The 14,759-nt window shown below is 40.6% G+C and overlaps 1 protein-coding gene across 1 annotated transcript in view; it reads right to left on the reverse strand.

The window, feature by feature from the left end:
• hhat (hedgehog acyltransferase) overlaps nucleotides 1–14,759 on the reverse strand; it is a 121,593-nt gene that overhangs the window by 65,617 nt on the left and 41,217 nt on the right. The window contains exon 8 of the mRNA XM_036594003.1: nucleotides 11,199–11,349. Within this exon, the coding sequence (XP_036449896.1) occupies nucleotides 11,199–11,349 (151 nt within the window). The remainder of the gene's footprint in view (nucleotides 1–11,198; nucleotides 11,350–14,759) is intronic.

Consider the following 14,759-nt stretch of genomic DNA (forward strand, 5'->3'; position numbering starts at 1 on the left):
ACAGGATTTACGACTTTAATCCAGTACGAAGCTGTCAGTAGTTTTTCACAGTCTGACAGTAATTGCAGAGTGAATGGCCTACTGAAACTGTCTGAACCTAGAGCTGTCTCAGCAACAGTCATCCTGTTCCCATGTACATCACACTAATGGAATAAACACTGGTAACAGATACACTCATGCTGTGGTGGTATTGTTATTGAGAGCCTGTTGTGTAATACTGACAGCTACACCCAGGAAAATTACAGTGACATTTGTCCATACGAATCACCACTCTAATTACTTTTCAGTATTTCCCCTAAAATTCTCATTAATGTGCCATATTGATAGTTGGAGAGGGGTTAAGTGGGCTGTAAGCTAGCTTGGCGTGACTGACCTATAATGTGGTTTGACACTGTCTTGCTGAAATTGCCAAAATATGTATAAATTGTTCAGCATTAATGGTGCCTTCACAGATGAGCATGTCGCCCATGCCATGTGCACTAATGCCCCCCTATACCATCATGAATACTGGCTTTTGAACTGTGCACTGATAACAAGCTGAGTGGTCTTTAGCCCGGAGGACACAGTGTCCATGATTTCCAAAAACAATTTCAAATGTTGATTCGTCGGACCACAGTCCATTTTAAGTGAGCTTTGGCCCAGAGAAGGTGGCAGCATTTCTGGATCCTGTTTATATATGATTTTGTCTTTGCTTTTTACTGTTTTAACTTGCATTTGTGGATGCAGTGATGAACTGGTTTCACAGACAGTGGTTTTCAGAAGTGTTTCTGAGCCCATGCAGTGATTTCCACTACAGTATCATGTCTGTTTTTAATGCAGTGCTGCCTGAGGGCCCAAAGATCACAGCCAGCAAATACTGGTTTTTGGCCTTGTCCCTTACATACAGAGATTTTTCCAGATTCTCTAAATCTTTTAATGATATTATGTACCGTATATGATGAAAAGCAAAAGTTCTTTGCTATTTTATGTTGAGGAACGTTATTCTTTAATTGTTGCACTATTTGCTTGTGCAGTCTTTCCCCTCCCCATCTTTACTTCTGATAGACTCAGCCTCTCTGAGATGCTCTCTTTATACCCAATCATGTTATTGACCTGTTGTCAATCAACCAGGTGTTTTTTTTAGCATTACGCAGCTTTACCAGCATTTTTTTGCCCTATCCCAAATTTTTTGGAACGTGTTGTTGGCATCAAACTCAAAATGGGCATGTGTTTTTCAAAAAACAATAAAACTTCTCAGTTTCAACATCTGAAATGTTGTCTTTGTATGATTTTCAATGAAATATAGGGTTTAAATCATTTGCACATCATTGTATTTTGTTTTTATTTACATTTTGCACAGCATCCCAATTTTTTTGACCAAAAGTGAGCAATATACATTAAGAGCCAGTTTCCCAGACCCATATTAAGCCTGAGCCTAGACTAAAAAGAGATTCCAATTGTAATTCACCATTAGTCCTGAAATTTAATCCAAGACTGGGCTTAATCCACTGGGCTTAAAGGGGCACCTACTGCTGATACAGGCATTTCCTTGTACACATACAGGTTCCATAGTCTCCACAGAAACACTGCCAACAGAATGGGACGCTAAGGCTGTCTTTTCAGCTTGTGGCTGAACGCAAGAGAACCTTCACAGCATCAGGCATCAAGTGTTTGCTGTTACTGCAGCAAACTGGAGACTGACACATATGCTCTAGTCCTTCCATCAGTGGTCACAGGACGCTGCCCCCAGGACGCTGTCCGTTGGATATTTTTGGTTGGTGGACTATTCTCAGTCCAGCAGTGACAATGAGGTGTTTAAAAACTCCAGCAGCACAGCTGTGTCTGATCCACTTGTACCAGCGCAACACACCACCACCACGTCAGTGTCACTGCAGTGCTGAGAATGACCCACCATCCAAATAATATCTGCTCTGTGGTGGTCCTGTGGGTGTCCTGACCATAGAAGAACAGGTTAAAAGGGGTCTAATAAAGTATCAGAGAAACAGATGGACTACAGTCTGTAACTGTAGAACTACAAAGCGCTCCTATAAGGAGGACCTGATTCAGTGGACAATGAGTGTAGACACAAGCAGGTGAACTTAATGAAGTGGCCGGTCTGTGTAAAGTGCAGCATGTATGTTTTTGTATAAAGGACAATACTAACATAGTGGTATTAACCTTGGAATAGTGAGGTTCAGACACTGCATTGTTTCCACTTCTATATTGAGCTTTAGGCCAATCAGTGCACAAAGAACACTGGAATTACTTTACAGCAAAAGTAAACAGCAACCACAGATAACAATCAGTGTCTTGCTGTTTGCTGATGAAAAGCGGTTGTGGCTGATTGGATTAGAGGGCAGGTGATTGAAATGACTAAGCAGCCCACTTATCCATTTGTATAGAAAGGGAAACACTGCATTACAGAACCTCCCCTGGTACAACTAATCCAGCTCTAATAGGGTTGTCGCTACCTGATTTGAGTCCCCTGCCTTATTTGCACCGTTCACGCGCACCACCGCCATGTGTGCGTACAGAACATTACTTTTACCGGCACCAGCTGACACCATCCGACGGCATGTCACAAAAAGCATTTTGTGGCAGATTAAAATTGTAGATAACCCATAACAAAATGGCCAAATAGTAATCCCAATAGTAATTATGTGTGTATCTTGCACCTCCCAGTGCTCGGTTGGCAAGATATCCTATACGTTTATCAGTGAAAACACATAGGCTACGTTTACACAGCAGCTAAAAGTGGCCCAAATCTGATTTTCTTACCAAATCCGATTTTTTTGGTTTAGCTGTTCATATTATCTTTTAAATGTGATCTGTATGCGACATCAGTCTGAACAGATCAGCTCCTAAACCGACCTGCATGCGCAAAAGAACAATGCTTCACGTGGCTCGTCCAGAGGTAAACAGTCATGACGGCCAGAGAAGGCCAGTCGCTCCCGGAGCTTTCAGTTTCATCTTCACCAGCATCACAGGAGCGATTATAAAGTTCCAGTGGTTGACAGCTGGACTCATCACCCAGAATGTGTTCGAGTTTGCTGTAAAAAGGGCACGTTATTCGCCCACGGCCACTTCTTTGGTACCTGTCCTCGGATTCTTTAAACTGTTCTCTGACGCTGAAGCCTCGGTCTCACCCAAAATGGAAATACTTCAGTAAAGTACAGATACACTAAAAAAACTACTTAAGTACAGCAACGAATTACATTTACTTCTTTACTGTCCACCACTGTAAAATATATCGCTGTGTATCTATCTATCTCTCTTTGCTCTTATTGTCCACCGCCATACTTCTCCCAATTCTTCATTAAATGAGTTGCAACCTTAAGTGACCGTCTTTCTCCCTCTCTTCTTCCGTACACTCGCACAGACAAAGAGCGGGTTACAAAGTTTCCTGTCATTAGAATGACAAGCAGCAAGAATCACAGATTACAGAAATCTCTCTCTCGGAGCTTCAGAGTAATCATCTCAGTGTCATTTCCTCTGCGCTTCCTTTCCGCCACGCTGCTGCGTGAAACGCTGTCTCCTCTTGGCTCAGGCAGCGGTGTGTGTCCGGAGAGATAGAGGAAGGAGTGAGAAGAGAGAGTGCGAGCGACGGGGAACCTGAGCGAGAGTGTGAGTGTGTGTGACAGACAGGAACTACAGTAGAGCTTCAATACCCTGGTGTATCTGCCACATCCGAGGCTGCCAAGTCAGCTAACCAACTGTACAACAGCCATTTATCTCTCCATCTCTTTCTCTCCTTCATACACACAGACATTTACCCGCTGTACATCCTCACTTACCCATGCCTTTCGTCCACTGTAACTGTCCACCTCTCAGTTAAAATAGGCTAACAATTCGAGTACTGTGAGAGCCCACTCTTTATTTATTTAGTTTCTGGTCAAAGTGGCCATTAAGTACAAGTCATTTTTCAGCAGATATAAGATACTGCATAAAGAGGGGAAAGTCCCCGGGACAAAACAGGAGCTTCCAAAATTAAAACTCCAAAATTGGGACGGTGCAGATAAACAGTGACCTCTTTCTGCAGGCCCCTGAGTGGCCACTGGTAATGTAATCAAATAAAACTAATATAAAACATAACTAATATAATTATTTTATTAACTAGGACACTGTTGCCTTTCTACTGTGTTGTGACTTTGTGTTGAGCTGCTAGTGAGCAACGAGGGGTGAAAGTGGAGGGGTGAGAACCCCTTGCAGTGAAATCAATTCACACCTCTCCACTAAGATGGCCATGCTGAGATAAAATGGACCACAAAACTGCAGCTTTCTTCATATCAAACATACTGTCTGCCACAATAAGACAACAGCATTTAAACACAATAAAACACTTTTATAAAAACCTGACTTGCCTGTTCAGAAACAGAAGTTCGCTTCCGATTTTGCAACTCATACACGTTTCCATCACATAAATATATTCTATCAAATTTACTGAAGAGAAAATGCAACAGGGAACCTCAAAAAGTTAAAATTTGCATTTTATAGCTTCTGTAAACAACAAAAAAAGCACTGATCTTTGAGAGAGAGGACAAAATCAAGCTGCTTCAGATTTGAAAACATCCACAGGTGTTTCTGTCCATCTTTCCACTGTGAGAAGACGACTCAGCGCTATGGGTCTGAAAGGATGTGTATCTGTTAAGAACCTCACTGAGAAAAGGAGACGGACACATCAAAGGAAGAAGCTGAACACTGGACTGACCACCCCAGAGTCCAGACCTCAACATCACTGAACGTGTTTGGGATTATTTGGATCGTGAGAAGCAGAAAATGCAACCAGCTTCCAAGACTGAACTTTGTAGGAAAAATATCCCTGCAGATTTCTTTGAAGAGCTGAAGGTGAGTCTCCTGAACAGAATGGAAGCTGTAATAAAGGCTAAGAGTGAACATTAAATAATGCAGTGATATTATTTTTACTTTTTAAGGCCTCTGTGCAATTTTCTGTTAACTACATGTCTTCTGCTTTTTTTCTTGCTGCTGAATAAATAATAACTTACAAGCTGTTATGACTGGAAATTAAAGAAATGAAGGGTGATCTCTGACTTTAACACTGTTCTGGAAAATATTACTATCAAGCTGTAAAAGCTGTGTTACATGACTGAATCACCTAATCAACAAACTCGGTGAAATGGTGGAGCTACATGGTCGTCTTCAATTTGCTGATATGCCTACAGCTTTAACTATAATTCACTTTCATTAGAAATAACTCATAAAGAAATAAACACACCCAACTAGGCAACTGACAGAATCACAGCTGACCAAGAATGATTTCACTGACTAGCAGGACGGCCCTACTGTCCAGCACAGACTTTACAACAATCTACAACCATTAGAATCAGCACTTAACCTCTTCAACTCCTTGAGACCACCGGTGGTCCCAAAACGCACTTCGTCATATTCTTCATAACTTTCATATTTCATAAGCTACATTCTAAAGGTGGGGGTCGTATGAGAGCTGTAACTGTCTTCTTTCCAGTCAAATAGATGGGTGATGTAATTTTAAACCCTTATAATAAAAGAAGCTGAACTCACAATTTTTTTGTCCGCAGAAAGTCGACCAATTTTTCCAAAAATCTGGGCTATAAACTATAAACAGATGGCGTCTCTTCAGTGATCTGCTCTGTAAATATGATTTTTATAAAAAAATACAAAGAGCATCTAAGATTTTTGGCTTTCAGCAGTAAATTGTAAGCATATAGTAATATGTGTGATCATAAAACACATGTTCTGTTAATTTAAGGGGAACTTTTACAAAAAAAAATAAAAATGTCCATTTATTTCATGCAGTTCCTGAATAATTTGCCTCACGATTTGGTCATGTAAATTCAGATGGAAAAACCAAAATATACCCTGGAGAATAAGAGGTTAAACTTTAAAATGCCCTAGAACCCTAAGATCGAAGTCTAGAATGCTGTAGACTCCCTATACTGAAATCTAGAATGCTCTTGATGAACGCTTTAGGTCCAGAACCAGATCAGGCCTAGCCCACTCTAAACACCACTCGAAGATCATTCTTCACAAATGCCCACAATCCATCCTGTAGAATTTACTGCCCTCCAGACCGAATGTCCCTATCAGACAGACAGCTTCTCAGCCTGAGCTTCCCACACATCTGGGGTGTCCCATCTCATTAGGCTGCTTAAGGTGCTACAACAGCACCACAGTTAGGTATATTTCTGGGTTGTGTGTCATGAGGAGGTTTTCTAGCTCTACATTTCTCAGGCACATGTTGTTAAAGGCAGTGACATTAATCTCACTAAAAGGCAAAAAGAAAGCAGCCTGTTATTTGTCGAACTGGCCCATGTAATAGCTGCATGTACACCGATCAGGCATAACATTATGACCACCTCCTTGTTTCTACGCTCATTGTCCATTTTATCAGCTCCACTTACTATATAGGTGCACTTTGTAGTTCTACAGTTACAGACTGTAGTCCATCTGTTTCTCTGCATACTTTGTTAGCCCCCTTTTACCCTGTTCTTCAGTGGTCAGGACCCCCATGGACCCTCACAGAGCAGGTACTATTTGGGTGGCATTCTCAGCACTGCAGTAACACTGAGGTGGTGGTGGTGTGTTAGTGTGTGTTGTGCTGGTGCGAGTGGATCAGACACAGCAGTGCTGCTGGAGTTTTTAAACACTGTGTCCACTCACTGTCCACTCTATTAGACACTCCTACCTTGTCAGTCCACCTTGTAGATGTAAAGTCAGAGATGATAGCTCATCTGCTGCTGCACAGTTTGTGTTGGTCATCCTCAGTGTCACTGCTGGACTGAGAATAGTCCACCAACCAAAAATATCCAGCCAACAGCGTCCTGTGACCACTGATGAAGGACTAGAGGATGACCAACACAAACTATGCAGCAGCAGATGAGCTATCATCTCTGACTTTACATCTACAAGGTGGACTGACAAGGTAGGAGTGTCTAATAGAGTGGACAGTGAGTGGACACAGTGTTTAAAAACTCCAGCAGCACTGCTGTGTCTGATCCACTCGCACCAGCGCAACACACACTCACACACAACCACCACGTCAGTGTTACTGCAGTGCTGAGAATGATCCACCACCCAAATAGTACCTGCTCTGTGAGGGTCCATGGGGGTCCTGACCACTGAAGAACAAGGTAAAAGGGGGCTAACAAAGTATGCAGAGAAACAGATGGACTACAGTCTGTAACTGTAGAACTACAAAGTGCACCTATATAGTAAGTGGAGCTGATAAAATGGACAATGAGGGTAAAAACAAGGAGGTGGCCATAATGTTATGCCTGATCGGTGTATTTTCTCCAAGGCCAGTAATTTTGATGTCTTCACAATTACTCTAAAATGTGAAAAATATAAATAAATAAATAAATCATGAGTGTTCGAGTCCAAATGGGAGAGGGAGAGATTACATATAACACTAGTGATAGAATGAAATTCATTACTTTTGGGAGTGTAAACTCATTTTGAGATTTTGGAAATGTATAAGTCAGGTAATTGGCAGAATTCTCAACATAAAACTAAGAGGAGATCCAGGCTTGTTTTTATTAGGCCTCCCCTCTAAAACAGTTTCTCTATCCTCTCTACCTCATAACTTGCTTGACAAACCGTTATTCCTAGCAAGGAAATGTATTCTTAATAATTGAGAGAGAGAGAGATCCTGCAACCAACGGTGCAAAATATAGCTAAGAAATAATAATTTGGGACTCACATCAACACCGTTTGGGATTCAACATGAGTTTTATGTGACAAACATAAATTTGATCTACATAGATTTAAGTTATTATTAATAATATTGACATAAACAAGTTTTCCGCCAAGAAATGTAGTTCCTTTAGAGTATGGCATCATTGCCAAGCCATGTACCACTAAATGAGGAGAACGTTTGGTCGCCCATTGCTGTATATTGCAGTCATTTCATTAATTTTTTAAACTTTTTGTCGTATAACAATGAACATATGATAACACAGCACTGACTGATGCAAAAAACTTCGTTTTATAAGTGCTTTTTGGTCACCAAATTACAACCACGAGTCTTATTTAGCACCAGCAGCGCCCCTTTTCTCACACTGGGGCTGAATCTCAAATGGCTCCCTGCTCCCTACATAGTGCACTACATAGGAAATTAAAATACTGGATCCTACAGCCCAACGGTGCAAAATATAGCTAAGAAATAGCTCAATAAATGATGCACTATTTGGCTATAGAGGCCAGAATTTCTAAATTTCCATAGCTAGCATACTATTTAGGGAGTCCAGAGCCGTTTGGGATTCAGCCTGGGTTTGACGCAACTTCTGACTGAAACACGGACATTTTGAAGCGCGAAATCCATTCAAGTGAACTTTTTAGATGTTTATACTGCCATTTTATAGTTTATCATGTCGTAAGAGAGATGTCAGCTTCTGTCACTCAGTGGTTTAGGGAAATATTTAGGATACTTCCTCATGAACGATTAGCTGCAGTACTCAGGGGCAGCGACCTGTTATTTATGAAAATTTGGAGACCATTCAGAGCATCTGCCCCCTGAACTCATAGATACCATCTTAAAAGGTCAGTACTTTTTAGAATGGAAATCCTCTCTAACACCAGAAGGCAGGTAGTGTACGTAGGAGCCTAGTGAAGTGAAGAGCAATGAACGGGATCAGCAAAGCCCTGTTTTAGTAAATTGTGAAGGATGTGGAATTTTGTTTTTCTGTACCTCTTTGGGCGGCCTTGTTTTGGTTGGGATGGGCGGTTATATGTTTTTCTTCTTGCTCTTATGATACCACATACTCACTGCTCATGAATACGTCTTGTAATTTCTAAAAACAATAAAAATTTATGTTTAAGAGTGGTCGAGTCTGAACTTTTGGTGCTGCACAGGCATGTCGGAAATGACAGCCACAAATCCATGATGCTGTTGAGCAGCAGCTCCCAGTTCCCGCTCTGCAGCTGCACAGTGTTTTCCCTGCTCCAACACACCTGCTTCAGCACATTCATCAGCTAATTATAAAGCCCTTCATAAGCTGAATCATGTGTTACATCAGAGACAACGCAATGCTGTGCTGAGGCACTTCACCATAGAAACTGCTCTAAAAGCCCTAGAAGGTTATAGAATGCTCTAGAATCACTAGAATCAGCCCTTAAACTGTAGACTGAACCCCTGGACTGAAGCCTAAAATGCTCTAAAAACCCCAAGATCTAAGTCCATAATGCCCTGGATTCTCTAGATTGAAGTGTACAATAGTCTAGAACACATGTAATCATACTTTAAAACAGAAGAATGCTCTAGAATCCCCAGGAAATGCTCTATCACTAGATTAAAGTCTCGAACGCTCTAGAATTGTAAAATCCCTACATTTTAACTTTAGAACTAGAAGTCCTAGCTTTAAGCCTAAACTGCTCTTGAATCTCTACAAAAAGTCTAGAATGCTTTGGAAGACCTACAGTCTATAATGCCCTAAAATCTCTACACTTAATGCTCTAGAATCCTGACAAAAGTGTAGTATGCTTTAGAACTCCTACATTAAAGCCTAGAATGCTCTAGAATCTCTTCAGTAAAGACTACAAAGCTTTACAATCTATGCAGTGAAGTCTAGAATGTTCTATATTCTGTACAATAAAGGTTGTATTGCTCTAGAACCAGTACAATAAAGTCTTGAACCCTTTAGAATTTCTAAATGAAAGTCTACAATTCTCTATACTCCATACATTAAAGTCTATAACACTCTAGATACCACAGAATCAGGCTTTTAACTCCCAAATAAAGTGCAGATTAAACTCTTGAATGCTTTAGATTTCCTACATAAAAGCCTAGAATGCTCTCGAATTGTACTTTAAACTTTAAAAGCAGAATGCTCTAGAATCCTGACAAAAGTGTAGCATGCTGTAGAAGTCCTACAGTAAAGCCTAGAATGCTCTAGAATCTCTACAATAAAGTCTAGAAAGCTCTAGAATCCCTACAATAAAGTCTAGAATGTACTAGATTGTCTTATAATAAAGTGTGTATTGCTCTAGAACCAGTACAATAAAGTCTTGAACCCTTTAAAATCTCTAAATGAAAGTCTACAATTCTCTAGACTCTATACATTAAAGTCTAGAACACTCTGGATTTCCCAGGATTCCCTAGGCTACAGTCTCCAAGGCTCTAGAATCTATAGAATCAGGCTTTTAACACCCAAATGATGCCCAGATTAAACTCTTGAATGCTTTAGATTTCCTACCTAAAAGCCTAGAATGCTCTCGAATTGTACTTTAAACTCTTGAATGCTTTAGAATTCTGACAAAAGTGCAGCATGCTATAGAAGTCCTACAGTAAAGCCTGGAATGCTCTAGAATCTCTACAATAAAGTCTAGAAAGCCTTAGAATCCCTCCAGTGAAGTCTAGAATGCACTAGATTGTCGTATAATAAAGTCTGTATTGCTCTAGAACCAGTACAATAAAGTCTCGAAGCCTTTAGAATCTCTAAATTAAATACTCTAGACTCTAGACATTAAAGTCTAAAATGCTCTGGATTTTCCAGGATTCCCTAGGCTCCAGTCTTTAAGGCTCTAGAACCCCTAGAATCAGGCTTTTAACTCCCGAATAATCCCCACCTTAAACTCGTGAATGCTTTAGGTTTTCTACATAAAAGCCTAGAATGCTCTAGAATCCTTACTGCCTGGAAGGCTGTTAAGTCTCTGACTGAATTATGGCAGGCTTTTAGCACAAAAAACTCAATCAGGCTGGAGGAGCAGTGCATGTATGAGCATGTTTTATAATTCCTCACGGGAGAACCCAGCCGCCCGCTGAAAAGTCTGACTGAGCACGCACTTAACCAACACGACACAGCGGCACGAGGGCTGCAGCTATTTATGGCCGGGGTGATATAAAATAGTTAAGACGCAGCATGAATTTTATATGTGGCAGTCTTGTATTTATCTGTGGGTGTACGTATGTGTACGCGTGAGGTGGGCGTGGGGCTCCTAGGTACATCTCTTTACTGTAACGGATCAGGGTGAAAATAGAGCAGGTCTGCCCCCTGCAGGTCATACACGTACACTGTTATTTTGACAGTAGTTCTGCTAGATGAACATGAAGTGTGAAATGAGTTGGCATCAGTTGCTGCTCAGCAGAATGAATGGCTTTCTAATACAGAGATACACAAGATTGACTTGGGGGCTAAAATGTCACAAGCAAGAAGTGCAGAGTCAGATAATAAAGGTTACGGGTGGGTGTGACGGACTGCGCGCTTGAGTGTGCATATATGTCTCACCTCCACATCCCTTGGAAGCTGTACATGATGCTTACGCAGCGGGGCAGTGGGGGAGGGTCCAGTCCGTCCAGAGTGACCAGCAGAGACCCCACGCCGAACAGCACCAGATACTTCACATAGAAAAACTGAACCACAGCCAGAGCCAAACCACCTACAGTACAGAGAGAGAGGGGGGGGTGGAAAGAGGGAGAGAGAAATAAAGTTAGAGAGAGAAAAAGAAAAAAGGGGAAAAGAGAAAATGAGAGAGAGAGAAAGAGAGAGAGAAAGAGGAAAGGGGGAGAGAGAAAGCGGAGAAAGGAGGAGAAAGAGAGAAAGAAAAAGAAAGACAAGGGGAAAGAGTGAGTGAAGGGGAAAGATGGAGGGAGAGGGAGAGAGAACAGAGGGAGAGAATGAGAGAGAGAGAGAGAGGAAAGGGAAGAGAGAAAGGAAAAGGGAGGGAGAAAGAAAGAAAGAAAAAGAAAGAAAGAAAGAAAGAAAGAAAAGGACAAGAGGAAAGAGAGTCAGTGAAGGGGGAAAAAGAAAGAGAGAAGGATGGAGGAACGGGAGAGAACAGGGAAGAAGGAGAGAGACAGAAGGCGGAAAGGGGGATGGGCAGAGGGTGAGAGAAAAAGAAAGGAAGAAAGTGGAAAAAGGGGAGAGAGGGGAAAAAGAGAGAAAGAAGAGGAACAGAGAAAGAGAAGGTGAAAGAAAGAGAGAGAGTAAAAGGAAACAGAAAGAGGGAGAGAAAAGCAGAAAAGGATGAAAGAAAAGAGAGAGAGAGAGGGGGAGGGAGGGGAGAGAGAGAGAGAGAGAGAGAGAGAGAGAGAGAGAGAGAGATAGAGAAGGGGTGAGAAGGTAAATAAAAACGATGTTTTAGAAATAAGCAAAAGGTCCATAAACCTTTTATATTGCCACACACTGGAGGGAGGAGCTTTTCACACTGTCAGACTGAGAGAGAGAAAAAGAGGAGTAAAGAAAGGCAGAGGAAAATGGACAAAGAAAGAGTGAGGGGACAGGGAGACCAAATGAGTGTGACAGGAAGACACAGGTGGGACAGAAAAAGGAAAGAATGATGAAAAACAGAAAGAACAGAACGAGGCAGAAGTGAGAGGTAATGAGAAGCAGTAACAGCAACACGAAAACAGCGTACAGAGGAAGAGGAGGAAGAGGAGGAAGAGGAGCAATGCACACAGGAATAAATCTGTGAAAAGATGGACTGGAGCAGTTTGACAGCTGCATTTCTCCCTCTGTGCGTTACATCCGTCCTCCAACCTCTCATAAAAGCCTAAAGTGTCCCATATGCATACAGTCACCTCCAGAGACTCCAGCTACACCCACATCCATCCACAGTGCTGGATTATTAATAAGAGGAAATGCAGTCAGCAGCCAGAGTGACTCTGATGCTGCATTAACTCAGAGCGTATAGAGACCTCAGGCACGCTGTAAGATGGAAAACACCGGACAGCAAGTTTATTGATACAAACAGACTCGCGTGGTCTCAGCCTCTGTATGACATACTGTTGTTTATAAACATGAACAGAATGTAGGCTTCTATACTGATTTACATGTTTACCTTTCTTTCATTCAAAAAGACAATACACAATTTCTTCCTTCCTTATATCCAACTACACGTTTGTTTTAATACCTGATTATTCACCTGCTGAACGCTGTTGCCATATGGCAACAATGACTTATTTTTTGCTTGATAATACAAAAGTCTTTTTTTCTTCTATTTTTTTTTTATTTGAGGTTTATGCATAAAATGTGTATATTCCCACATATTATATGGTGAAGCTTGTCATCTGAAATTCTCTCAAATAATTTATGCAAAACTTCAATAAAAAATAATAATAATTTACATGCTCTGCGTTTGATTTTACACTGTAATATATAATTGTTGCCTTTTGGCAACAGCATGCAACGATGAAACTGCAATGTGCAATGCACTCAATAAGAGTAAACTTTTTATTCATTAATCCATGTGATTTTCTCACTATCATTATTATTCATACATTTCTGTGTTCAGAAAAATACATATGCATATTTTGCAGTTATGCACATCGATTTTTCCATGCCTGGGTGATGAAAAGCAACAATGTTCGACAGCACTGGTACTCATAACTGGTTCATTCCTGAACTTCAGAGTGCAGTTCAATTATTCTGTGCTGTTGCCAGATGGCAACAAAACGCAAATAACCCCTCAATTATATTCAAATTACTTAAAAATATTTCTATTAATATGCTGTTGTAATTACTAAATACCATAAAAATATATATATATATACATAACAAACTGTATATGAATACATATATATGGCTTAACAACCAATAAGGTTTTCAAAAAATTACGTGATCTGCATACGTTTGCATTTATATCTACGTGCATTTTATATTTTAAATATAGTCAGTGTTATCAAAGCTATAATTGCCTATTTCAGTTATTAAACTGTGTTGGTCTGGTTGCACCATTTGACTTACTGGTTGTGCCACCTGACTTTTCAGACCAATTTCAAATTAAATCGGCATCTACTTAGACACTCATAGAAACCTTTATGCTTGAACTTAGGTTTAGGCTTATATGTTTTGAAATAAATAAACATAATTCTAATAATGACATATTTTCATGGTTTTCCTGCCCACCTGACATACACCTGACGTACAATGAACCTTCTAACGATGATGCATCACAGCTTTCCCCAAAATTTGTGGAAGGGCTACTGACCCTGGCACTGCGCCATGAAGGTCATTTGGGATCTTCTATATGCAATACCCTGGCCCCTCTTTCGTAACAGCATGTCAAAATAAAAGTCCTTTGTTTTTGGTTGTGCCGCCTGACATATAACTAAATTTACCATAGATTTTTGACCCATATAAATCCCCAGCTGGTTTCTGTATTCTGCAGGCATAGAGCTAAAAGCCTTTAAAAAGCCTTTATCTAAAACCCAGAGTTGCTGCCAAGAATGTTTTTTTCACAAGAGACACAGAACATGAACTGTAATAACGAGTGTACGGCTACACACACACTCCTTTCTCATACCCACTCATGCTCTCCCCTCAGCGACACACACACCACTTCTACGGAAGCTATGTTGTGTGCTCCTACAGTATCAGGCGGCGAGCACTTTGATTTCCCTCGCTGCGTCAAAGCAGCCTGGATGGCATATTGGATATCAGTATCTTTCAGAAATCAATGGAAACTAAACAAGGTGGCATCATCTGATTTATGAATGTGTAAGTAATATTTAGAACTAATGATTCCAAACAGAATGTGGAAAAAAACACTTCAGTGTGTAAACATAAAATCTTTTACAATTAGAGACAATGAAAGTGTGTTTGATGACTACAATTGCCATTCTGAAAATCAAAGGGGAATTCCACTGATTTTCTACCTAATTCATTCACAGATACACAAGCCAGAGTAGTCTGACGTGAAATGGCTCACTGTACAGAAACATTCCTTTACAGTGCTGTTGATACCTTGTTGATATCAACAAGGTATATACAACTCAAATAAAAATAAACAAAAAAAGTTAAAATAGTGGTAAATCTGAAAAATATGTTTTCTTTGGTGACTATTCCGCT

The sequence above is a fragment of the Colossoma macropomum genome, unplaced genomic scaffold (genome assembly GCF_904425465.1).
Source record: "Colossoma macropomum unplaced genomic scaffold, Colossoma_macropomum, whole genome shotgun sequence".
Classification (NCBI taxonomy): Eukaryota; Metazoa; Chordata; class Actinopteri; order Characiformes; family Serrasalmidae; genus Colossoma; species Colossoma macropomum.